Consider the following 23316-nt stretch of genomic DNA (forward strand, 5'->3'; position numbering starts at 1 on the left):
CATTAAAACCCGAAGTTGGAGTTCTCATCTATGTTTATGCTCATTTCTAACATGACATAGATCCAAGCCGAAGAGGCCTGATCCGGAGCCGAGGTTACATACGCTACATGACTACCAATAGAAAAAATCTTGGGAAGGTGCCAGTTGGTAATCGGATATAGCTAATCCGGAGAAGGCCTTTGTTAGCTAGGTAGGAGGCGATAAAGTGGTTGCGAAACCTACCTGTAGAGCAGTCCAGGAATGGATATTTGCTGGCAAACTCTTGACTAATCTTCCATCCCAAAAAATTGTCGATACCCAGAAAGTGCGCTACGTCAGTTCCGGGGTAACTCTCCGGTGATGGAAGCAAGCTTTTACTGTAACCTCGGGGCGTGGCTTCTTCAGTCAGCATCCGTCGGTCAAGTTCTGCGATGATCGCCTCTTCCACTGGGTCTGCCACAGACCCGTACACGTTCTGCATTTCGAGTCCAACCTCGAATAAGACCCAAGAGGCGTCAGTAAGGTAGTTCCGACAAGTACCACTTTGTGCGCAGCCAGACTTGTCCCGGCGAAGGATCTGATTCTCGAAGATGTCGAGCACATTGACGGCTACACCACGTTGTGGCTGCTCGACAACAGAGTTGAGAATGAGATCCTTTGTCAATGTATCCAAGTCAACCAACTCATGATCCAGCACCAACTGATCTCGTAGCTCAGGCCAGTTGAAAAGGTCAAGGCCCCAGAAATGGGTAGGCTGCCTGGATTGTAGTGGTGTTGGGCGGAATGGCGCTGGCACCTTGTCCTTGGGTTCGAGACCAAGCCGCCAACTCAGGACTTTTTCCATATACCTAGCTCCGTTCTGTTTTGTCAGCAGGGCATTGGCTGTTAAATCTAGTCATAAGATCACTTACTACACCATAGACATATGACCCCAGACCCATGCAGCGAGTCCCAAAGTCTATCGCAACGCGGACGAGCTTCTGGTTCCACTCATCGACCTGGTTTGGTAGTGTAGATGTTGATTTCCTCTTGATATACTTGTCGCAAGCGTCAAGGAGTTTAGATCCAAAGAGGGTTATAGATGTTATGACAATATGGTCTTGAGAAAGCATCCATGTTGGTAAGGGCATTGTCAATTCTGCCTCATCATGCTCATTCACTGGCCAGGTACTGGTACAGGCGTTTAAAAAATCTGAGTAGCTCTCAAGGGGGTCGTTCTGCAACAGCTGGAGGTTCGATACACCTGGATCAGCCGCCCTTTGAGTCTGTGCAGTCACACTGCCAGTATCAGGTTCAGTGTTGGGGCTTTGGTGACCTAGTGGCTCTACTTCTGCAAATGGTGAGATTGAAGAGTCGCAGTGTCCTCTCTCATCGGCAGGAGGCGTGGCTGTATCTTGGGATCCCCCGAGTACCGTGTCGAATACCTCATCATCTATGATGGATTAGTGATTTGGCAAGAGCAGGCACGGATGGCGAAATGGGGGCATAAGCCACAGTGATAGTGCCGAGGTAACTTGCCTGCTGCGGCCGAAGCTGCGTTGCTCAAGCTCAGTAGCTTTTTTCGGAGCCGGAGAAGAGCATCTTGTAGCCGCCTGTTCTCCTCCATCAGCTTGAGATGGGTCTCAAGCAAATTTGCATAACGACTGCGCTGGTCTCCGGATGCAACCGCCTGCTGCAGCAGGGCAACTGTCTCCTCAAGACTGCGCACATGGGCAAGATTCTTCTCGCGGAGGCACTGCTGAGAGATGCGGTTCTGGGCCCTCTTGCGTCCTCGTTCCGCTCCGTCTGGCCCAGGGTCTGCCTTTCTCTTTGCTGGTCGGCGAGAAGGCTTGTTGTTTGCGGGCATGATGGCAGATACTTGGCGTTGGCAGAATAAACGGATTGATAGTAGTGGGGGCTGGAGAACGTGAGGGGACCCAGTATTTATGTGAGAGATCCTGGTCGGGGATCTCACGTACCCCGGCTCCGAACGAAGCTACTTCCCGCCTCCTGCGCGGGGTCAGGGGCATGTGCACATGGGACGGATCAATGGAGACGCTAGAGACGCAGACAAATGCGGGGTCTCGGTTTGCAAGAGCCGACGTGACTTCCCTCCATTTCCTTCCATAAGGAAGGGGCTGAGGCAAATGTGAGGGAGGAGGGGGAGGAGGAGGCTTGTAGGCTATCTAGGTACTCCAGGTGCCCAGCTTTCCCTATCCACACATATCACTACAGAACTTCTGTGGCCGAATTGTCCATCATCAACGGTGCACGAGTAAGAACAGCAAGGTTATCGAGGGATTCATCGTCATTGCGACTTCCTCTATCACCCAATAAGCTCCTCTGGCACTTCCACAATCTTGTCTCTCAAGTAATCAGCGAACCCCTTCCCGAACGCGTCCAACCTGGTCGAGCTGCTAACGCCCCGGCCTAAAATGCCATAGATCACAAAATTCACGGCAAAGATGTGCCCAAACTCTACCCGTTCGATGGCGTAGCTGTCATTCGCATCGTCACCAAGAAGGTGCCACATCTGTTCCCGCGAAAGATATGTCCGCAGCCAGTGCCACTGACGCTGAGTGCGTACAAATACTCCCACGTTGAGGTTGCCACCCTTGTCGCCGGATCGTGCAAGTGCCATGTTTCCGAGTCTGATCTTCCTCTTCGGGCCAGTGAGCGCGACCGGAGAGGCCGTATCGTAGCTGTCTCGGCTGGAGAGGGGTTCAAAAACAGGTGGGATCCCGGCATCGATTGGGGGATGAATAGACGAGGAGACAGCGTCGTTGATGAACGTGACTGTCTCTTGAATGGCCGACTGCTCCCAAATAGCAGGGTAGTAGGCGAGAAAGGGCTTAGGAAACGCGGTGCGCATGTCCAGAGAGCAGTGAAATCCTGGTTTTTAACACTTAGCATGCTTGACACATGTGCGACCAAATCTGCCATGCTGCGCATGGGGTCTTACCATGGAAGTGTTTGAGTGAGATGTCTGAAACAGCTTTAGGAATCAACATCAGTAACGTGGAATCCTTGCCCTGTGCTATTATCCGGATGTACATGGTGCTGCTATCTTGTGTACGAGGGTTATCGGCCGGTACTCCCACACTTTAATCTTGTGATCAGCACTTGATCCGCATTGACTCGCCTGGGAAAGACTTACCGTTGGAACTCTAGTATATCCATCTCGTTGGCTTTATCCCCAAGTTGAAGCCGTACCTGCTTCTCGAGCAAGTCGCATTTCGCCTCCCAGTCATATCCAGCCGTGTTCAGCAGCAACTGAGACTCGTAGCCACCCCTGTAGAAGATGGCCACCTTTGTCGATGGCGGCGGAGGTAGGCCCCGTATTCCACTGACACGAACCCTGCAAAGGAGGTTAGCCATCGCGAAACTTAGACGTAACCAGGATTATTCGCCGTGATCTGCGCGCGCAACTTACCGGTTTGGCCCTACTTCCTTGATAGTGACTTCGTCAAGGACAGCTTTCGAATCACTGTGAAGATAGATGTTCCCTTGGAGCTCGTAGAGAAGCTGGCACTTTACCGTGTCTTCGTCCACAAACCCACCTGTTCCGAGGTGCTTTGTTATTACGCATGACCCATCCGCGTCAACCTCTGCAATGGGAAATCCTGGGTGAATGAAGCGCTCCCAACCACCATACTTGTCATCGGTAAAGCCAGCATAGTTGCCTCCAGTCACGTACGCCGAGCATTCAATCAGATGGCCTGCAACCAACCCGCCGGCTAGCTGGTCGTAATCCGTGTCACTCCACGACCACCAGTACCACGCAGCAGCGATGACGGGGGAGGCATCAGACACTCGGCCTGCAATGACAATGTCAGCACCGTTTCTGAATGCGGCAACGATCCCGCGGGCGCCTAAGTAGGCATTGGCTGACACGATTGCTTCAGGATTCAAATTGGAAGGCAGCATCATCCCTTGCTCGAACTTGACGCTATTGCCCACCGAGTCAAGATGTGGCAACGGGGAAGATTCCGCAACTTGTATGCGCTGACGAACTTCGGGGAGGACGTCATCACCAGAGATATACGCCACGTTCAAGTCGGCATTCCTCTCCTTCACCAACTCCGCAACAGCCTCGGCCAATCCTTTTGGGTTGAGGGCACCTCCGTTTAGGGCAACTTTGATTCTCTTCGTATGGATCACGTCCATGGTCATTTTCAAGCCTTCCAAGGCAGAGGATTCGTATCCAGGGTGTTTTCCGTTGGCGAAAGCCTCTGCGTTTGCCGCTAGGTTGACTTCTGTCGATCATATTTAGCTTTGTTCTGTCCGCAGACAATATGCTTACCTGCAAGGTAGTCACCGGTGATAAAGTCGATATCTCCAAGGGTTGCCTGTTTCAGCATCTCTTCCGCAGGGTCACCTGTTTAATCATGTCAGGATCTGGTATAACATCCATACTGGAAGATCAGGCAGCCAAACCGCAGTAGCCAGAACAGTTGGCAATGCGAACGGGTCGCTTCCCCAGCTCTCCTTGCCTCCAAGACGTCATGATTTTGGTTCAGTCTTGACCTTTTTCTCTTGCTCTAGTCTTGTTTTCTTTTAAGGGGTGCTCAGTAAGAAGTCACCGAAGTAGTTCAAGATGCCAAGTGCTGGGGCCAAATAACCGCATGAGTCGCTGGGATGGGACTCGGCGATAGATTCCCAACCGTTTTTATGGCAACTTCATTCCACAGTATCAGATTATTCAGAGGCAGCATTCATAGCGCGGAATGGGAAGTATCGCCTACGCTCTCTAGTGATCGGCATCACATAGGCTTTTTCTCATGGTGCCGAGGTTTCCGCTGAACTATCTGACTCAGAAAGATCTGACACCTGCATTGATGTGTTGCCAAACAATCAACTCGTAGATATAATGATTCAGTTGCTGTTATAGCCGGTCTAATGATGCAAAGAAATAAAATCGAGCTAGATATTGCGACGGCGAATGGTTATGCTGCTGCTATCGAACCGAGGCCTACAAATTGTGATCAAGAACTATGGACAACTACTCTATCCAGAAAGAAAGTGAACGCATCTTGCACAACCATCTTTTACATGACGAGCGGCTCGCTTTGCCACCTTCCTTCGCTGAGAGCGCAGAGAAGATTACTTTCATTGGTGACCCGAAGCCATTCATCCCCACGCCTTGCAAGATCACCGAATCTGCCTCTTCCTTGACTGCTCTCCTAGCGGCGGCGGCCAGTGCTGTCGCCGCTGATCGTTATGGCATTGGATACCAAAAAGTCGAAGTTAACACGTGAGTCATACACTATTTCGTCAAGTTGAGTAAGGGGGGTGTGTGATCGGGACTAATTAGGAACAGGGATCTTGCTTCTATCTTCTTGGAATCTGTTCTTCTCCCGACGGTGAACGACAAGTCGTTCCTTGAGCACCCGCAGATCATGTCTGAGGTGAAGAAGGGAGACTTGTATGAGCTGAACCTACCTATCCACGTCGCGGCCACGAATGTCTATAAGACGAAAGACGGCCGCTTTTATCACCTTCACGGATCCATGAACCCTGGGCCGACAATGAGTATGCTTGACATTAAAAAGCAAGATGTCACTAGAGACGAGGCCATTCAGATCTACGCAGAGAAAGTGGCCCAGTATGACGCAAAGTTTCTCGAAGACAAAGCCAACGACGAACTCCGACAAGCCGGGGTGACCTGCCTTACACCCGACGAGTTCTTCGCCTCCGATCACGGGAAAATCATCGGCGCAGAGCCTTTGTGGAATAAGACAAGCCTGCCTGCGCCTCGCAGTACTTGGCCAGAGCCTGGCCTTGAAGGCTTCAAGCCTCTAGCAGGTATTCGTGTCATCGACTTCTCGCGAGTTATCGCGGCCCCGGTTATCTCGAAACTATTGGCTGTCTTGGGCGCGGAAGTGATCAAGGTAACGAACGAAAATCTTCCTGATCTATCCGCTCTCTGGGTCGACCTTAGCACCGGCAAGAAAGACGCAAACATCGACATTAAGACTGTCGAAGGCAAATCTACGTTTGCAAAACTCGTTAAGGGGACCGATGTTCTTATCGACGGCTACCGACCAGGCGCATTGGCACGGATTGGTTTCGATTCAGACAGCTTGCGCAAAATCAACCCGACTCTGATCTACACACGAGAAAACTGCTACGGCTTCAAAGGTCCTCTGGCTCACCGGTCTGGGTGGCAGCAAATCAGCGATTGTCTAGTGGGCATCTCTTGGCTTCAAGGTCAGTTCATGGGGTTGGATGAGCCAGTCGTTCCATTGCTACGTAAGTAATCCACACACTTTCTTTAACTTGATCAATTCACTCACAGTATTTCCAGCGAATTCAGACTACCAGGTCGGCCTGGTTGGCGCTATCGCCATTTTGCAGGCCTTGTTAGAGCGCACTCAACAAGACGCAACGTACAACATTGATGTCAGCTTGACGCAGTATAACATCTGGTATTACAGGCTCGGGCAGTACAACGAGCTGCAGTGCAAGGAGCTTTTGTCTCGTAACCAGGGTTTCAATGTCAGGCATTTTGATGAGATGCAGACATTGCTTGTCAAAACCCATGCAGCTATCAAAAAGGTCCGGCCGGATATTTTTGAACACCCAGAGTACTTTTGGAAGATACCCGGCAAGGAATGGGGTACTGAAGATGATATCTCTGTTCTAGCTCCGGCGTTTAAGCTCGAAAAGTCGCGTCTAGAATATCTGATCCCGTCAGGGTCACGGGGAAGGTCGAGACCTGAGTGGTAGACTTGGCTGACCTGGGTGTCGCGAGATCGCGATACAGAGAGAGCGAATCATATCATAGCATCAGAATAAATGGGGATGAGTATCGCATGGTACGCCCAAGTTTAGATGACTGTGTAAGCGTGTGAGAAAAACAAAGGTTCGTTCACGCTGCTTTACTACACGCAGGACTATATCGCCATTGTGAATCTCGGGAAACAACGTGAGCCACAATCACAGAACACGGTCATTAAACTACGCTTGCATTAAAACCCAGTGGATTGAACATGGTAAGTCGCAGTAAGCCTGCATGGTTATTGGCCCCATTGTCATAATGACCCAACAAGACCGCAAAGCAAAGCAAGGGTTGAATATCGGCACACTCTCATGCACTCCCCCAGCTGGCTTCGTGTCAATTACGAAATAGCTCTCCAAATCCGGTTTCCACTAGTCCTACCGAGCCATGGTCTGTTGACGGAGTCTACAAAGAGTCCGAGTCCGAGCCTTTCTCCGAAAGCTAAAGTAGCCCGTCTTGGCGCTCGAAGTGTGTCAGAAATTTCCTTGTCAGAAATATCTCCCCTTGTAGCTGACCCACTCCCTGGCTTGGTGTGTTGAACCAGTTCATACAACCTCGGACCGGCTGTCCTCTCCCGCCTACAAGATGTAGCGCGAAATGAGAGAAATGCTTAGGCCATGTGCAAAATTTCGCCTCCTCTTTCTTGTTATGGCTTGCTGTGCGGTAGCCGCTTACGTCGTTTTTCGATTTCTGGGAGCATACGAGAAGTTATTATGCTCCCTCAAACCACCCCATGATGCCTCCAAAATTAACAATGTGCAGAGGCCAGTGTTCGAAGCCACAACAAGAGCTCCACAGACGCAAGTACAGGTCCATGGCTTTAGTCTAGACGGCCTCACATGTGGTTCTTGTGTCACAGCCCTTCGTACCACCATCGAGGAAGTTCCTGGTGTTCTTCAGGCATCTGTATCCCTCGCCTTGCTCCGAGCTCGAGTCACAGCCACTGAGGCAGTGACACAGACGACCATCATAAACGCGATTCGGTCTGCTGGTTATGGGGTCAATCCCGCCCCTGTATCTAACTCTCATGGCTGGGCCGGCCTTCTATCCTCGATCCAGGCACCATTGGACAACAGGAGACGAAATGTTCTGGCTTGGCGACGTGCCTTCACCGTCTCGGCCCTGACCTCGCTGGTGATCCCTTTGATTCATTGCGTGTCCAGCATGTTGCATCTTGGGTCTGATCCCTTTGTCGATCTCTTCCTATGCGTAGCCGTTGCTGTCAGTCTTGTCGCAAGTTCCGGCGTCCATATTGAGTCTGTGCGTGCACTATGGCACCTACGCAAGCCCGATATGTCGACACTTGGCTCGCTCGGTATCCTGCTTTCACTGATGCAGGGCATATCTCGTGCCTACACAGTTAATCATTCTGGCACGTATCGGTTTTACCATTCTGCCTTGGATTCTATTCCAATCCTGTCTACTTGCGTACTGGGCAGTCGGCTGCTCAAGACCGCCTTGACTCAACGTAGCCTCGACTTCGGCTCGCCCCTAGTGAGCCTGATTCCAGTTACGGCAACAGTCTGCTGCGATGCTAGCGGGGAGGATCCAATCGCCGAGCCCATCGACATGGTCTCGCCCGGCGATCTTGTTGTCGTCGACCAGGGACAGCAAATACCTGCTGATGGAATTGTGGCGAGCACAGACTCAGTTCTTATCACTGAAGCTTGGATTAACGGTTCTAACTTGCCCCGAACGGTACGCCTTGACGATGCTGTGTTTGCTGGGTGCCGTGTTGAGCACGGGACACTGGTTCTTGCAGTCAAATCCTGTGGCCTCTCCACACGACTAGGTGCGATGCTGGAATCTGTCGTATCTGGGGAACTCAAACCCCAGGAATCACGCAACGACAGTGCGGTTCAGTACTTCACTACAGCCATCATTGTATTTGCGGCTACCGTATGTGTAGCACAAGGCTACTCTCTGCCCGAAGGCAGCTTGACGGAGATGCTTGGCCGGGCATCAGGCATCATGCTGGCTGCATGTCCTTGTGCCTTGAGCTTGAGTGTTCCTACTTGTAAGTTGCTAGCGACAGGTTTGTAGACACCAGTGCAACTGTTGAGTCAAATGGGTAACTAACGCTTTGATACAGTGAGAGCATCACAGGCCGGCATCCGACTAGTTACCGCTTACAGTCGATTCAAAGATGTGGCAGGCGTCCGAACACTCTTCTTCGACAAAACAGGAACACTCACACGCGGCGACCTACGCGTCCGATACGTTTCCCTTGAACCATATCCGTCACTTCAGAGCGTTCTCATCTGGAGAGCCATCTGGGAGCTAGAAAAGGATGTTCAGCATCCAGTGGCGCATGCCATAATCCGCGAGAGCCTTCGGCAGATCGACAGCCTGGGTGCCCCACCGCCCACAGAAACAACTCCAGGTGCGCTCGTATCTAAAGTGTTGCATGAGCTGGGTCGTGGGGTCCAAGGCACTGTGGCTTCCACAATCTCGTCTAGCAAATGGCACCTAGCAATCGGGAGCCGCAAGTACATCGAAACGCTAGGCGTTCAAGTTGACCTTGCCAGCATCCCTGAGGATTTGAGGTGCGCCGTCACCACCCCAGTCGTTGTGGCCATCAACGGAACGCAAGTCGGCGTACTTGTCTTCGAAGATGTGGTTCGATCTGAGGCCATCCCCGTCATAAAGGAGCTGAAGAAGATGGGCATCAACATTGGCATGATCACGGGCGACAATGCTGCCTCCGCAGCTGCGGTGTCGCGCCAAGTGGGCGTAGACGCCGACATGGTTTTCGCCAACTCGCTACCGCAGGACAAAGCAGAGGTTGTTACCCGATTTCGTCGTCACGGACCAGTCTTAGTCGTCGGGGACAACCTCAATGACCTTCCGTGTTTTATGTCAGCGTCTTTCAGTGTCTGCGTTACTGGCCAAGAGATGACTTTTAGAGATTTCGATGCTGCAGATGCGACTTTAACTCCATTCACGGCCGGAAATTACAAGTCAGATCCGGAAATTCTGAAACACATTCCCTTTCTCGTCTACCTATCACGGCGAACTGTTGGAGTTGTCTCGCAGAACATGTGGTGGGCAGCAGCTTACAACGCACTCTCACTCCTTTGGGCATCAGGTGTTATTGGTTCTGCAAAGCCTTTGTCTTCGTGAGTTATATGCCATTGCACCATTTCCTTTGTAAATACTCACTAACTCATCCAATGCAGTGTTTGGTTCAGCCTGGGCATGGGCTTCAGTAGTGCCGTTGTTCTCTTGAATAGTTCAAGGATTGGAAGGGAAAGCAAGAGGTTGGCATTCTCCAAGTAGGTCTAATTGGATTGATTGGGTTTAGCTTTAGGATTTCACATATGTAACTTCTATTATTCACCATATATGTGCGAGGAATGCGAGGGATGCGCGTCTAGCAGTGGTGTTCACGGGGATATCAACCATCGTATCACGGAGTACCTGAAGTAATGAATTTATGATAGTTTCAAAACCTGATACCGCACAGCCAGGACCCTGGATATTGGCTTCAATGCTAATGGTGGCATCTATCGCGGGTCCAATGGCAAAATACGAGCATTTTTACATGGATGCTAATAGAAGGAGATGCCCTTCCTTCTATATGTCTAGCTAACACCACTTACTTGTCATACCAAAATAGCTACTGTTCCCTTCTCTCACACACCCTCCAGCCTTGGATATATGTTCCTTTTCAATTCCATTCTCTACTGTTCCTTCAGAGGATCGTGTGGCTTTAGCTCTGTAAAGGCACTGGATGAAAGGTCCTGCATGTAGACTCGCAACCAGTCAGGTAACACACGAACCCAAGGAGAAGCAGATGCGGTCGCGGGAACCAAAACGTTCCTAGCATTCCCTCCATAGAGAATCCCCGTGATTCTGTCCGCTAGGTAACCTGTCGTCATGCTCGACATGCCTGGCACGGACTTGATGCCTGTGAACATGTTGGTCTGGACGTGACTGGGCGATATACACGAGACGCGCACAGCAGTGGCTTTGTGAACGTGCTTGATCTCGCTATGAACGCCTTCATATATGGTAATGGCGGCTGCCTTGCTGGCCGAGTAATCGGTCGCACCCGCGGTCGCCATGTGTCCTGTTTGCGAAGCAACGATGAGGAGATGTCCATGGTTTCGAGCCACGAGGGCGGGAAGAAAAGTTTTGATAGTCCATATGAGACCTATCGTGTTGACTCCAAAGGTCCTTGCGAGTAGTTCTTGGATTAGTTGAAGACATCGAATTCGGAATTGGGGGTACAAACAGCTCAATGTCTCGTTTAGTGGCCGCAAGAACCGGCTTGCCACGACATACGCCGGCATTTGCAACTATTACAGTGGGATCTCCGACCTCTCTAGTTGGTTGTTAGCTTTAGTACCCTTATGGGAAGCTATGGCGGAGACTTACTCTCTGATCTTTCCAGCAACAATCTGAAGTTGCTCGTAGTTTGTCAAGTCACACTTGTAATAGTGGATATGAGAGGCTATAGGTATTGTCAGTGAACTTGGCATGGTAGGGCAGATGCTTCCATTAGGCCAACTTACGAGCCTTGTATGTCAAGGGTAGAACGTCCACCACGACAATCTTCGTGCCTCTACTCGCCAGCTGCTGCACAGTTGCGCCGCCGATACCACCAGATCCACCAGTGACGAGGATTATTTCTTTCTTCCAGTCAAATGACGCCTTGGTGCCGTAGTTGAGGGCTCGTTGAGTCAGGCATTTGTTGACAGCATACACAAAGCCAAGGCCAGAGGCAACGAGACCTGGAACAACCCAGGGCTCTAGATTATAATTGTGAATAAGGGTGTCAGCCTTGGACACTAAAGAGTCGAAACTTGCGCCCACTTGCGACATGGTGATGTGACGGAGGATGATCAGAATGAGTGAGATGGACAACAATTTTTTGCAGCATTGTGAATCATCACGGCCTATTGAAGCTAAGTTAAAGAAGAAAGAACTCCGACGCAATGCTGTTAGCAGCAACTACCGCTAGGTGATGTCACTGGGGTTGGAATCCGTTGTTGGTGTGTTTGATCTACCCATGTCAGATATTCCTGACACACCTTTTTCGGACACATCTGTGCACATGGCAGTAGATCCTTCCCTCAGTCAGTAAAGGGCGACAAGGAAACCTCATCATTGACCAATAGGCTAATCAGTCTACGGGCAGGGCCATGAACCGCCTCAAGGCAAGTTCAATTAGCTTTGGGGTAGGTTACAACACGACTGAGAGTAATGGACACGGAGGTCATTACCTGATCAGTTTCTAACTGGCTCATTGTGGACAGTCCAAAGAGAGGCTTTATCTGAATTGAGATCCCGAAAGAAGAAAGAGTTAGATCGTGCAAGGCTGTGAACTCCTTCGCATTAACTTGAACATACACATTTTTAGGGCGAAACATGGTGAGTCCAGTATGGGAAACGGATTGAGTCCACATGCAACAAGCCTACAAGGGTCATCTGCGCGAATCTTTGAAGTAACGAATATGGTCTTTCAGCGTTTTACGAGGCCACCGAGAACGTCATGCTTAAAGTTCCAACATAGAGCAATGGTAAATCTAGCAGCCAATCTCTAAATAAGAGGCATAATCATTGACTCAACCCACGAGATATCCACGACAAAGCCGTCTCCACAGAGTTCCAACGATACAGGGCCACTGCCACGACAAAAGTAAGAATACCTGCCTTGGCCCACCGGTTCGACCTACCAACAGTTTGATCTTCCATGGACTCGCCTCGACGAAAACCCAGATGATTCTTGACCGTAACCTTGCCTTTGTTACCAACGTCATAGGGGGGATACCGGGCCCCAGTCAGCTTATGCAGCCAGGATGGAATTTCCACAATGGTTCTCTGATGCGTGAAAGCCATGAAGCCGTATTTGCCGTGATAGTATCCCATCCCCGACTCTCCAACGCCACCAAACGGCGCCCCGGGCACGGCGTAGTGCATCAGTACATCATTGATCGTGACGCCACCCGAGTTAGTATTGTCAAGGACTAGGCATTGCGTCAGTCAAAGTATATGGTGCCAGCCTTTGTGTTCTCACCATATTCGATTTCGGAGCGCTCGTTACTGAACATGTAGATGGCCAAAGGTTGAGATAGACTGTACAAAAGGGTTAGCACCAACTGCAGGTAATTACAAACAAATCACTGCGTCTCCTTGCCTTTTAATGTCTCTAACTGCATCCTTGTATGTTCTTTTGATAACCGGGCAAATGGGGCCAAACAGCTCCTCACTGAGCAACGAATCTAGAGAAGTATCAAAGTCAGTACCTACAGACGTTCTACAACCAGGCTTGGTCTTGCAAGTGATTGTAAAACCGTCACTCACCTTTCATATCGACATCAGTCACGACTGCCGGGCTCATCATACAGTGTTCTCGATCCACTTTGACCTGGTGCACGTTGCCCTTGGAGTCGTTTAAAAGCTTGTCCAGGCGGTCAAAGTTTCGCCTGTTGACAATCTTGCACATGTGCCCAGAAGTTGAGAACTTGTTGGTCCAGTAGACAAGCTTTTGTACAAAGGCGCCATGGATTTTGGGGTCCACAAAGACGTGGTTCACAGAAAGGCAGATCTGTCCAGCGTTGAGAAACTTGGCCCAAGCGATGCACTTGGCCGCAAGGTCGACATCAGCCTTGCTCGTCACGATGGCGGGACCTTGGCCTCCCAGCTCTAGTACAGTTGGCGTGAGGTGCTTCGCAGCAGCCGCTGAAACGTACCTAGCCACTTTACTAGACCCGGTGAAGAAAATTTGATTGAACTTGAGTTCTAGAAGGCCTGTTGTTTCTTGTGGTCCCCCGGTGACCAGACGAACAGCCTGGGGATCAAGGTATTGGCTGACCAAATCGGCCATAAGGTCCTGAGACGCAACCGAGAGCTCAGAGGGCTTGATCAGTACACAGCAGCCAGCCGCAATAGCAGCGATCACTGGCTGCAGTGTCAGGAGAAATGGAAAGTTCCAAGCCCCAATGACCAAGACAACGCCAAGGGGTTCCTTGCGGACACGCGCTTTGCCAAGCCTCCCCATGATGAAGCCTGCCGACTTGACAGGCTCGTCGGCCGCCCACTCTTCAAGATGCTCTAGGTGTTCCAGTATATCGGTTTTGAGTCCAAGAAGGTCGGATGTAAGGCTTTCCATTTCATGTCTCCTGAGATCGGCAGCAAGGGCATCGGTGATGGCTTGTTGGTTGTCTTCCAGCATCCACCAAAATTGCTTGAGCTGCCACTTTCGCCATCGAAGCGACTTTGTCTTTCCAGTCGAAAATGTGTCGGTCAATTGTGCGTGAGCGTTTTTGCACTCTTGGAGAGAGGCGTAGGGCCTTGTTGTGGAAGACGTGGTCATCTCGAGATGGCAGCGATTTGAGATGAAAGGACGAACGAGAAGAAGAGCGGTAAATTCATGTGAAAAAAAGGAGGGCAACTCACCAAGGTTCGTGATATTATGATAGAACTCGTAGCGAGTTGGTCTAGTATTGACCTGGGGCTCCCCGGCCAAGGCCCCTCAATCATTGTCATCTTTTTCTGACTCGACAAACTTCGACAAACTTCTCTCTACCCTAGTCTCTCATGGTGCGGGGTCGGATCCACCTAACTGTAACATCAAGGTTTCTTTGTCAGATCAAGATATCATCTCCAACCGGGAGTATCAGTAATAATATGGTAACTGGGCCGAGGCCTGCTTGTCATGCCAAGACTCGGTACTTTGGATAAGATCTGGTCAGAGCTCAGAAGATATTTTTACTTGTTCATAATTAATCTACCAAATCTCCCCCATTGCCTTCCCATTGAGACTTTTGGCATTGTCTGGACCACGCAATGAGCATCAAGTCGACCTCAAACCCCGGCAAAAACCCCAGGGTCGTAGGACCAACAGGTATGTTAAGCAAATCATACTACACCTCTTCCTAATCTAACTCCATTCTAGGCTCTTACGTCCGGGAGTTGATTCCCCCTAATGTCGGCACTGGGCCTCACCGCAAGAATGTCCAGGCTGTGACACTCAGCGTTTGGCTTACAACAGCTTGCCTTGGAACAGGTCTCTTTTACCAACCATGGCTCAGCATTGGATCAAACTATAGAGCCGCAGCCCTTGGGCTTGTCTTTCCCGGCGCAGGATACCTCGCCAGCGCCAATCCAATGGGCTACATACTTCTTGTTCTTACTTTGGCCGCCGTTCCTCCGGCCCTATTCGCAGTCAGTTCTACCCACTTGACTATGCCCTTCCCCGCTGTTGTATGCTGATTTGGACACTGAAAAGTGGTTCGGAGCTGGCGCCATTGTCTTCCCCATCCTCGTTTGGGGGTTTTCCATCCTGGGCGCATACGCTGTTGCGCCTGATACCGTCTGGGAGTCAGCAGGCCTCTATGCCTTTGGCGGTCTTGTAGCAGTTTTTGCTTATGCGAATCGGTCTGCGAGTGCCGAACGGATAAGAGGCCTAAAGACACGTGAAGCCAGAAATATCGCAATCCCAGAGCAACTCGCTCGAATGGACGAAGCTGCTGCCAGAGAGTCAAAACCGGAAGAGGATGAAGAGCTTGATTTAGAAGCTCTTCGAAAGCTCCAGTTTCTCTTCGATCAGGCTTTCCAGGATCTCGACGACTGGTCTGGCTTCACCGTTATCGACCAGTTCCAGACGTCAGCTCTACGATACCAGATATACCAGATGATGTATATCCTTGGGCTTTACCAGGCAGTGTATGCCCCCAATGTCCATGGATACGTTTCAGAGGCCTTTCGGAGAATCATTGAAAGGTCTCTAACCAAAAAGGTCCTCGAGTTCTGGAAGTGGGAACGACTAGCTGGCAAGTTCTCACTAGATTGGGACCCGGTTCAGCACGACAACATCATGGTCACGGGCTTTCTTCTTCATGGTGTCATGCTTTACACGGCCAACACTGGCGATTACCGATATACCCAGCCCGGGAGCCTCAACTTTCACATCACCGACAATCGATGCTACAAGTATAGCGTTCATGATCTCCAAGAGTCTCTGGTTAGACAGTGGTCGTCTAGTCCCTACTCCCTCATCCCCTGCGAGCCAAACTGGATCTACGTCATGTGTAATCTTCAGGGAATGACAGGCGCTGTTCTTTACGACCGGGTATTTGGGACCAAGGCGACACAGATGCTTCTCCCTTCGTTCGAGGAATCACTCAACACCAACTTCACTGAGACTAGTGGCAGCGTCTTGACTATCCGCTCTGAGCTCACCGGCTTCGCTATTCCCGGTATTGCTGGTGTCGCTGGAGACCTGGCCGTCGTCATGATGGGCTCTGGGCCTCTGCGTAACCTCTCGCGTCGGCTCTGGGCCATCGTTCGAGAGGAAAATGTGGTTTTCGACGAGGAAACAAAAGATCTTTCCACGACGGGTTTGGTAGGTGCTGACAATATTGATACCGGGAATTACACATCAAGCGCCAACGCTGTGTACTCGCAAGTAGCCATTGGCGCAGCCGAGTATGGCGAGGAGGCGCTGAAGTCGGCTGCGATTGAGAAGCTTGAGAAGGAGTGGGGGCTCCTAACCACTTCAACGGGATCCAAGTCGTTTGATCTCACCAAATGCTCAACTCTCATGAACTACGCGGCCTTGACAGCAGTTCTACTTCGCCCCGGAGCCTACAACCGCATGGTCCAAAAGGTTCGCACGTCTGACTAGTCCATCCACCAGAAGCTAACATTTAACTTTCAGGGACCACCGGAGACAGCTTTGAACGGCCCAATTCTGTCTGAAGTTCCATATCCTGGTGTCCTCGTTGCGAAGGCGCGGTCTCATACATCCAAAGACTTGGAGCTTGTCCTTTATCCCTCGGCAGACGATGGAGTTTTCAAGCTGGGCATTTCTCGCTTGGAGCCTGGCGGACAGTACGAATGCCAAGGGAAGATGGTTACGGCTGATGAAGAAGGTGACCTGTCATTCTCTGCCACAGTTAGTGGCCGAACAAGATTACACATCCGCTCTGTGTAAACTACTACTGCTGCGCTCGGTTCAGAGTGACTTCAAGACATTCCATTGTCGGACTGTAAGCCTTGCATTAGATAGTACAAGTCAAATCCACGCCACTGTTTCATCGTGGAGACGTGGTTACGTGTGTTCCTCTCTACGTCATCTCTGTCGCTCTAGACGATGATATGGCTCTTACTCGCCTTCCACCCCTTGAGATGGAACGTTTCGGCAGATGGATATCGCACTACGTACCAAGCTGGTATTTGTGTGAACTTGGTGAGGCTTCTAAAAGGACCGAGCTATTTAGTATTCATGAATCACTGTGTTCCTTCTTAATCTGGCTGATGACTACTTTTGGGGACACCACCAAGTTCACGGTCTTCCGGCTCAGTTATTCTATCAAGGGCTAGGCTTCAACTATAACAAAAACCGCATTCCACCAAGCTCACAAAAGTACCACGGACCAACCTACAGGATCGAGATGCATTCAAGGGATGGTCAGACAGCCATTCTTAGTCATGCTTGCATGAAATAAATAAAACCCCTCACACGTCAGCTTCATACACCCGATTTCCTAACTTCTACCAAATATTGGCGATGACTTCGGTTCAAGACATTCCTGAGGGCGAGCAACTACTGGAGACTATATGGCGAGAGCCTGGTAGAGCAGATTTACGATGTCTGTTGTGCCAAGAGCCCTTCACCGACGATGCTCTCATTCGTACGTTCCGCGTTGAGCCCCCAGGCAACCACAGCCCCGGCTATAGCACCCTGGTGCCCACTCACAAGGGAGATATCCTCTTCTTCGATCGGCATATGAGTTGCGTGGCAGAGCACCAAGTCAGGTTCTCGGCGGTATCTCATGTCTGGGACTCCAGCATCTCCCACGTGCAGCAACAACGACGGACGGTACCACAGACCCCAGTAGCTGCACTCTTAGAAATCTCAACCAAGATTTACTCAGGCATTGAAGAGGCCAAGGAGACGCCTGGCGAACTATGGCTTGACTACTTGAGCGTGCCTCAATGGTCTGATTCCCTGAAGAACAACATTATTCGCATTATGCATAAGCTCTTCACCACGGCCGAGACGACGATTATCTATTTTGGCGATGTAGACTCAAATGTGGTCAAACAGCTGTACAGAAAGGAAAGGTCGCCAGAACGTCTTGCTGCCGTCATCTCTGTGTGCAACTCGCAATACTTCAAACGTGTCTGGACTGCTATGGAGTTCATCAGAAGCGGGCGTGTCAGAATGATGACAAGCGATTGCACATACCTCGGTAATCTGGACGACCCCGCGTTCTTCAATCGACTATATGATGTCTGGAACGAGGAGCTTAGGCATCATGCTCAGGCCCAACATTTGGAGGCGAAAGTGCAAATGGGCAAGAAGGGCAAGAATGGCAAAAATCAGGTTCCATGGAGCCTTGGAGCACTGAGAGAGGCAAAAGCCTTGAAGAGAGTCAATTTTGCAATGGGTTCTACACTCCTCAGCAAGAGGGGATGCCGAGACCAGATGGACTACCTGCATGCCCTGAGAGGCATTGTCCCTGCGACCTCAGCCACTCCGATGACCTCTGACTTCAAGACGGAATTCTACCAGGTCGCTTGGGAGTGCTTAAAGGCTGGAGACTTGTCTCCGTTGTTCATAACGCCATTTATGGAGATGGGCGATCCCAGAGGCCCTGGTCATTGGTCCGAGTTCGCCTTTTCCGACGTCTTCACTTGGTCATTAGGAGAGGAGAGACATCCCCCGGTTCTTGACGGAGAAATCAGGTTCAATGACATCGGTCAGCTTCTTTCTATGGATCTCCAAGAGATAGGTGTGGTGTCAGTAGTTCGGCAGCCCAGAGAACTGACCAAGCACGATCTCTTGCTCAGTTTCTCATATGCGGCCAAGACGGCTCTGGAATTCGACGGGCCAGACGTCAAAGACTTCGTTGCCGCCATGCAAAGGACACATGGTGCGGTGCCATCGATCGTCATGAAAAGCCTAGAGGCCAGGAAAGAAGTACAGCGTCTTCAAAAAGCCTTAACGAGGAACTTCAACAAACCGACCCTGCCACGCTGGCCGATACAGGGCGAAGACGATGTAAAATGGCTCGCAGACGCCTTATCACTCTCGCAGGTTCGGTCCGGAGGCACGCAGAGCATCCTGGCCGAGAACTCTAGTGGTTCTGGCACCACCCACTGCGCGCCGTACGACTACACGGTGGGCATCACCTGCATGGAGTGCCACAGGATCTTTGCGCACAAGGTCGCCAGTTTCGTCCTGCCGACAGAGCTGCGGTTGGCAAGGGCTTATCGTATCCCCCATCTTCATTACCGCTTCTCGCATAGGAATGGACTTGCTTTGCTTGTTCAGAAGGATAGGGTTGTTGGGCGCATGATGTGGGCTACGCCAGCTTGTGCGTGTACAAGGACAGAGACGGTGACACTGAGGATGCCCAAGTTCTTTTTACCAAAGTCATTTTACAACAAATGAATAGACACTGCGTGTGGATTGTCATCCACCTTTTGCCGCCGCCCGTGGACATAAGATAGATGCTAAGCGAGTAGTGGCCCGCGATTCAAAATCTCTCGAGTGCTTGTCACCACGGTTAGTGGTCAAGTAAGGCTACACATCCAATCTTTCTAAAGAACCTGCCATTGTGCCTATGGAAAATATTTGTATCTACATATCAAGGTATAAACAAATTTAAAGCCGAAGACCAGCTTCTTTGAGCAGCGGCAAGATGTTATCTCCGAAATACTCTAGATCCTTGGCAAAGTCGTAAAAGCTTATCTGAACACCGTCTATGCCCAGGTGGTGAAGAGCGGCGAGCTGTTCTACGACTTGCTCAGGAGAGCCAATGATCTCGATGTTCCCGCCGAGGTTGCGACCCTGCTTGTGACGAGAGTCAAGGCGTCCCTTCCACCCGTGGGCATCACTTTTGTAGGCCCCCGAGTTGTTACCAAACTTCTTGTTGCCCGCCTGTCCTGCACTGCCATCCGCGATGGCTTGGGCAAAGGCTTCAGCCTCTTCTGGGGTATCGCGGGAAATAATGATGGGGTTGATAATGATCTTGACCTTTCGACCTGTTGCCTTGGCGGCGGCTTTGATGTCGGCGATGTGAGCGGGCAGCGTCTCTAGGGCGCTCTCGATGTGAGATCCTCCAGGAGAAGTGATGAAGATTAGATCTGAGTAGCGAGATGCAAACTCGATGCCCGCTGCAGAACCAGTTGCAGTGACAAGAATAGGGCGCCCATATAGAGGCTTTGGGGTAATCCAAGCATTCTCAAGCTGCCAGGGAGATACCTTTCCCTTGTAAGACAGGTTCTCGGTCTCCCCCAGAGGCTGCTGACCACGTCGAACAGCTCACCAGCCATCTCGAACCGTTTGTCGTGCTCAATCTGCTGCCACCCAAACATCTCGTGCTCGACCGCGCGGTGGCCGGTGACGATGTTGATGCCCCAGCGGCCCTTGGCAATGTGGTCGAGCGTGGCGCCGTACTTCGCAATGTGAAGAGGGTGCAGCGGGCCATAGAGGACATGCATGGTAGAGATGAGGAGGATCTTGCTCGTCACGGCCGCCATGGCACCGAGTCCGACAAAAGCATCAAGGGATGCTTCACCATCGTAGCCGCCCTTCGGAAGCCACTGAGTGCGGCTAAAGGCGAGCTCAAAGCCCAGCTCCTCGGCTCTGCGAACGAGCTCAACATTGTAGTCAAAGGTCCAGCTGTTGCTTGTCGGGTACGTTGATAGTTTAACGTCCTGAAGATTGAGGAAAAGTCCCAGCAGCAGAGGCTGACGCGATGTTTGGCTCAGAGGACTGTCCTCAAAGTCAAAAGGGCCCTTGAGGGCCGGGCCCCCTTCTCGAACGGAGACGGTGGACATGATCAAGATGGCAAAGTGTGGCGAGCACGCCCACCTAACAGGTACACAATGGGCCTTATTAAATCAATGTTGGACACGAGTACTACGCATTGCCTGAGGCAGCTCATTTGAGCGGGTGTCGACAGCATAGGGTAACATTGCGAGGTATAAATCCTAGAGGATGGCAATCCTTGAGTTTTCGAGTGTCGACACCAGGCGCTATTTAAACGTCATTCGTCAAAGCATCCAACCACGACTGGGGAACCTGATAAGGCCTAACTATTGCCAGGATCACTGAGCCCTACCAAAAGCGAAGCTCCACCAGAGTGGTTGGTAGGATGCGGAGATGACAACCGCATCAGTTGTAACCGAGACTGACTGCTGAGTCTTGTGGGGAATCATAGTTGGCACTCACGTCTATCGTTGGGTTATCTCGAATGACGTTGAATAGCGTCTAATGTCAACAGTCGTTGGTATAAGAGTTGCCCAATGAGCATCGAGAATGATGAGCAAGGAATTTCGAAAACATACTGTTTAGGCTTAAAACGATCCTGATCCTTAGGTATTTGCCGATCTCGGCGTTCCTTCTCGAGAAGAGGAATAAGAATTCGCAATCACGCAAGCCCGATGTTGGATGACCTGTAGGGTGGGGGTTCAATGACTGTGGGTTTCCTTGGAAGATATCTAAGTCTAAATCGTCTTGCTTTTGAGAAAAAGGCTTCTGTCTGGCTATTTGGAAACGGGAAATAACGACGAAACTACCGCCCACTCAACCGTCATGTCTTCAGTTCCGAGGGAAAAGTGGTGGAAGATTCAGTGGTATTCTAAGGATGACACGCCCGAGGAGCGCAAGTTCATTGTCAAGCTAGATGCCCTTCTTGTCCCATACCTGCTCGTCGCTTACTGGGTCAAACATCTCGACCAAGCAAACCTGAGTAAGTGATGACATCTCAGGCATACTATGCCAAGGGGTCACAGCTAATGGAGGGATAGGCAACGCATATGTGGCTGGCATGAAGGAGGATCTCGGCTTTCACGGGAATGAACTCGTGCAGCTACAGTCGATGTATAGTATCGGCGTTGTATTTGGCCAAATCCCCTTTGTCTTCCTATTTACCTATATCCCCATGTACTGGACCATCCCCTTCATGGACGTTATGTGGGGTGTCTTCACTCTGTTGCAATATCGCGCAAACTCATTCGGCGAGATGGCTGCGTATCGATTCTTTGTTGGTTGGTTTGAGGCATGTTCACAACCCTTTAACTACTGGAGCCCCGACTTACCGTTGTTCAACAGGCCGCCTTCTTTCCGGCTGTTCACTTTGTACTTGGTATCTTTATAGGAATGAATCCCCTTGATGGCTTGTGCTGACTGGTTTTCTAGGGTCTTGGTATCGAGGGCATGAGATTAATCGCCGTGGTGGTGTCTTCTACACCGGCTATGGTCTAGGATCCATGACTTCCAGTCTTCTCGCCTCGGCTGCAACATCAAACTTGCACGGGGTGTATGGGCTAGTTGGATGGCGATGGCTCTATATCATCTGCTTCGTCATCACCGTCCCAGTTGGTGTCATCGGTTTCTTCGTCCTACCCGGAACGGTTGCACAGCCCAACCGTTGGTTCCTGAGCAAGGAAGACGTCGAAGTTGCCAGAAGACGGCTTGAGCGAGACGGGCACAAGACCTCTGGCAAGCTAAAGGTGCGCCACATCAGGCGCACCCTCACTTCGCCACGGTTCTGGGCAGTTGCCTTCATTGACATTCTCTGGAAGAACGCCGGTCTGTACAAGACTCAGGGCAGTTATCTCCTCTGGATCAAGAGTCTCGGTCGATACAGCGCCTCCAAAGTCAACCAGTTGGGATCTATTGCGCCGGGACTGGGTATCTTTTGGGCTCTATTGGCATGTTTCGCTTCCGACCTCCTTGTCGGGCCGGTGTGGGCTATTTGCTTCTCATCGCTCTGGAACTCGGTATGCTGCCTTATACTCACAATCTGGAACGTTCCCGAAGGTGCTCTTTGGTTCGCATTTACCACGTCATTCTGGGCCAATGCAATGTCGACCGTGTTTCATGGATGGGTTAACAACCTCCTTCGTGATTCTCCTGAAGAGCGATCCTTCACTTTGGTGCTGATCAACACCATAGCCGAAGCCACAACTGCAGTAATTCCGCTAGGGGTTTTCAGGACGATAGAGTCACCAACCTTTCCGAAGGGTTATCCCTTCTGCTTCGGCTGTGCAGTCGGCGTCATTGCTGTAACGCTGGCCTTGGCATGGTACGAGAAGCGTAACCAGTGAGTCTCCCTATCAGGTCAACCTCAGGGTCAAGGTACTAACCAATGAACAGGCGACTCCGAATTCAAAGAGATAACATGGAAGACTCGGGGTTGGAAAATAGCGAGTCTATCTCTGTAACTCCCAACGAGCAAGTGTTTATTATCCAGCCTTCGAATCATTTGAAAGGCTAAGCTGCAAATACCTACTATGGATAGGATCTTAGCCACAGATCGCTGGTCAACTCTAAGCTATCTAGTCATGTCGTTGATAAGAAATGAAGAAGATTCTATCTCTTGGCTCAGTTATCTCATTAAGGGCCGGACTTCAACTCTAACAAATGATGCAATATCAACACTGAAGACATACGAGACGAGGGCGTCTTGAAATGCCTTGTATAGCAATAATAAAGCCAAAAACCTTTGTCGAGAATGTATCCTAAATTAGCTGGGTTAGAGAATAAAAACCCCGTAGAACTCATAGAGAGGTTCGATCTGGACGTGAATATCAAGCTAGGCTGTACCACC

General features: G+C 50.7%; 8 protein-coding genes across 8 annotated transcripts; 4 read left to right on the plus strand and 4 right to left on the minus strand.

Moving 5' to 3' along the window:
• Positions 1–2: 2 nt before the first annotated feature.
• Positions 3–1825, minus strand: MRS44_007091 (uncharacterized protein; the record flags this gene model as incomplete). Its single annotated transcript, XM_065620392.1, has 4 exons — positions 3–28; positions 223–838; positions 891–1411; positions 1474–1825. The coding sequence occupies 4 exons, from the start codon at positions 1823–1825 to the stop codon at positions 3–5; spliced, it is 1515 nt and encodes a 504-aa protein (XP_065476464.1).
• A 459-nt stretch (positions 1826–2284) lies between these two features.
• MRS44_007092 (uncharacterized protein) lies at positions 2285–4465 on the minus strand (the record flags this gene model as incomplete). The annotated part of the gene is made up of 6 exons (XM_065620393.1): positions 2285–2850; positions 2921–3060; positions 3116–3316; positions 3392–4214; positions 4262–4336; positions 4396–4465. 6 exons carry the CDS (start codon positions 4463–4465, stop codon positions 2285–2287), a joined length of 1875 nt encoding a protein of 624 aa, XP_065476465.1.
• A 487-nt stretch (positions 4466–4952) lies between these two features.
• Positions 4953–10018, plus strand: MRS44_007093 (uncharacterized protein; the record flags this gene model as incomplete). The annotated part of the gene is made up of 7 exons (XM_046281468.2): positions 4953–5212; positions 5279–6210; positions 6266–6683; positions 6941–6953; positions 7502–8756; positions 8832–9858; positions 9919–10018. 7 exons carry the CDS (start codon positions 4953–4955, stop codon positions 10016–10018), a joined length of 4005 nt encoding a protein of 1334 aa, XP_046129376.2.
• Positions 10019–10422: 404 nt separating this feature from the next.
• On the minus strand, positions 10423–14060 carry MRS44_007094 (uncharacterized protein; the record flags this gene model as incomplete). The annotated part of the gene is made up of 9 exons (XM_046271235.2): positions 10423–10918; positions 10977–11066; positions 11120–11195; positions 11257–11640; positions 11776–11790; positions 12421–12711; positions 12762–12843; positions 12899–12990; positions 13049–14060. 9 exons carry the CDS (start codon positions 14058–14060, stop codon positions 10423–10425), a joined length of 2538 nt encoding a protein of 845 aa, XP_046129374.2.
• Positions 14061–14533: 473 nt separating this feature from the next.
• MRS44_007095 (uncharacterized protein) lies at positions 14534–16682 on the plus strand (the record flags this gene model as incomplete). Its single annotated transcript, XM_046282246.2, has 4 exons — positions 14534–14591; positions 14643–14911; positions 14976–16355; positions 16407–16682. 4 exons carry the CDS (start codon positions 14534–14536, stop codon positions 16680–16682), a joined length of 1983 nt encoding a protein of 660 aa, XP_046129372.1.
• A 576-nt stretch (positions 16683–17258) lies between these two features.
• On the plus strand, positions 17259–19148 carry MRS44_007096 (uncharacterized protein; the record flags this gene model as incomplete). The annotated part of the gene is made up of 1 exon (XM_046282245.2): positions 17259–19148. One exon carries the CDS (start codon positions 17259–17261, stop codon positions 19146–19148), a length of 1890 nt encoding a protein of 629 aa, XP_046129371.2.
• A 213-nt stretch (positions 19149–19361) lies between these two features.
• On the minus strand, positions 19362–20539 carry MRS44_007097 (uncharacterized protein; the record flags this gene model as incomplete). Its single annotated transcript, XM_065620394.1, has 2 exons — positions 19362–19961; positions 20009–20539. 2 exons carry the CDS (start codon positions 20537–20539, stop codon positions 19362–19364), a joined length of 1131 nt encoding a protein of 376 aa, XP_065476466.1.
• Positions 20540–21296: 757 nt separating this feature from the next.
• MRS44_007098 (uncharacterized protein) lies at positions 21297–22983 on the plus strand (the record flags this gene model as incomplete). The annotated part of the gene is made up of 4 exons (XM_065620395.1): positions 21297–21453; positions 21512–21751; positions 21903–22809; positions 22863–22983. The coding sequence occupies 4 exons, from the start codon at positions 21297–21299 to the stop codon at positions 22981–22983; spliced, it is 1425 nt and encodes a 474-aa protein (XP_065476467.1).
• Positions 22984–23316: the final 333 nt, after the last annotated feature.

The sequence above is a fragment of the Fusarium solani genome (genome assembly GCF_023522795.1).
Source record: "Fusarium solani strain SB1 chromosome Unknown bctg00000004, whole genome shotgun sequence".
Lineage (NCBI taxonomy): Eukaryota > Fungi > Ascomycota > Sordariomycetes > Hypocreales > Nectriaceae > Fusarium > Fusarium solani.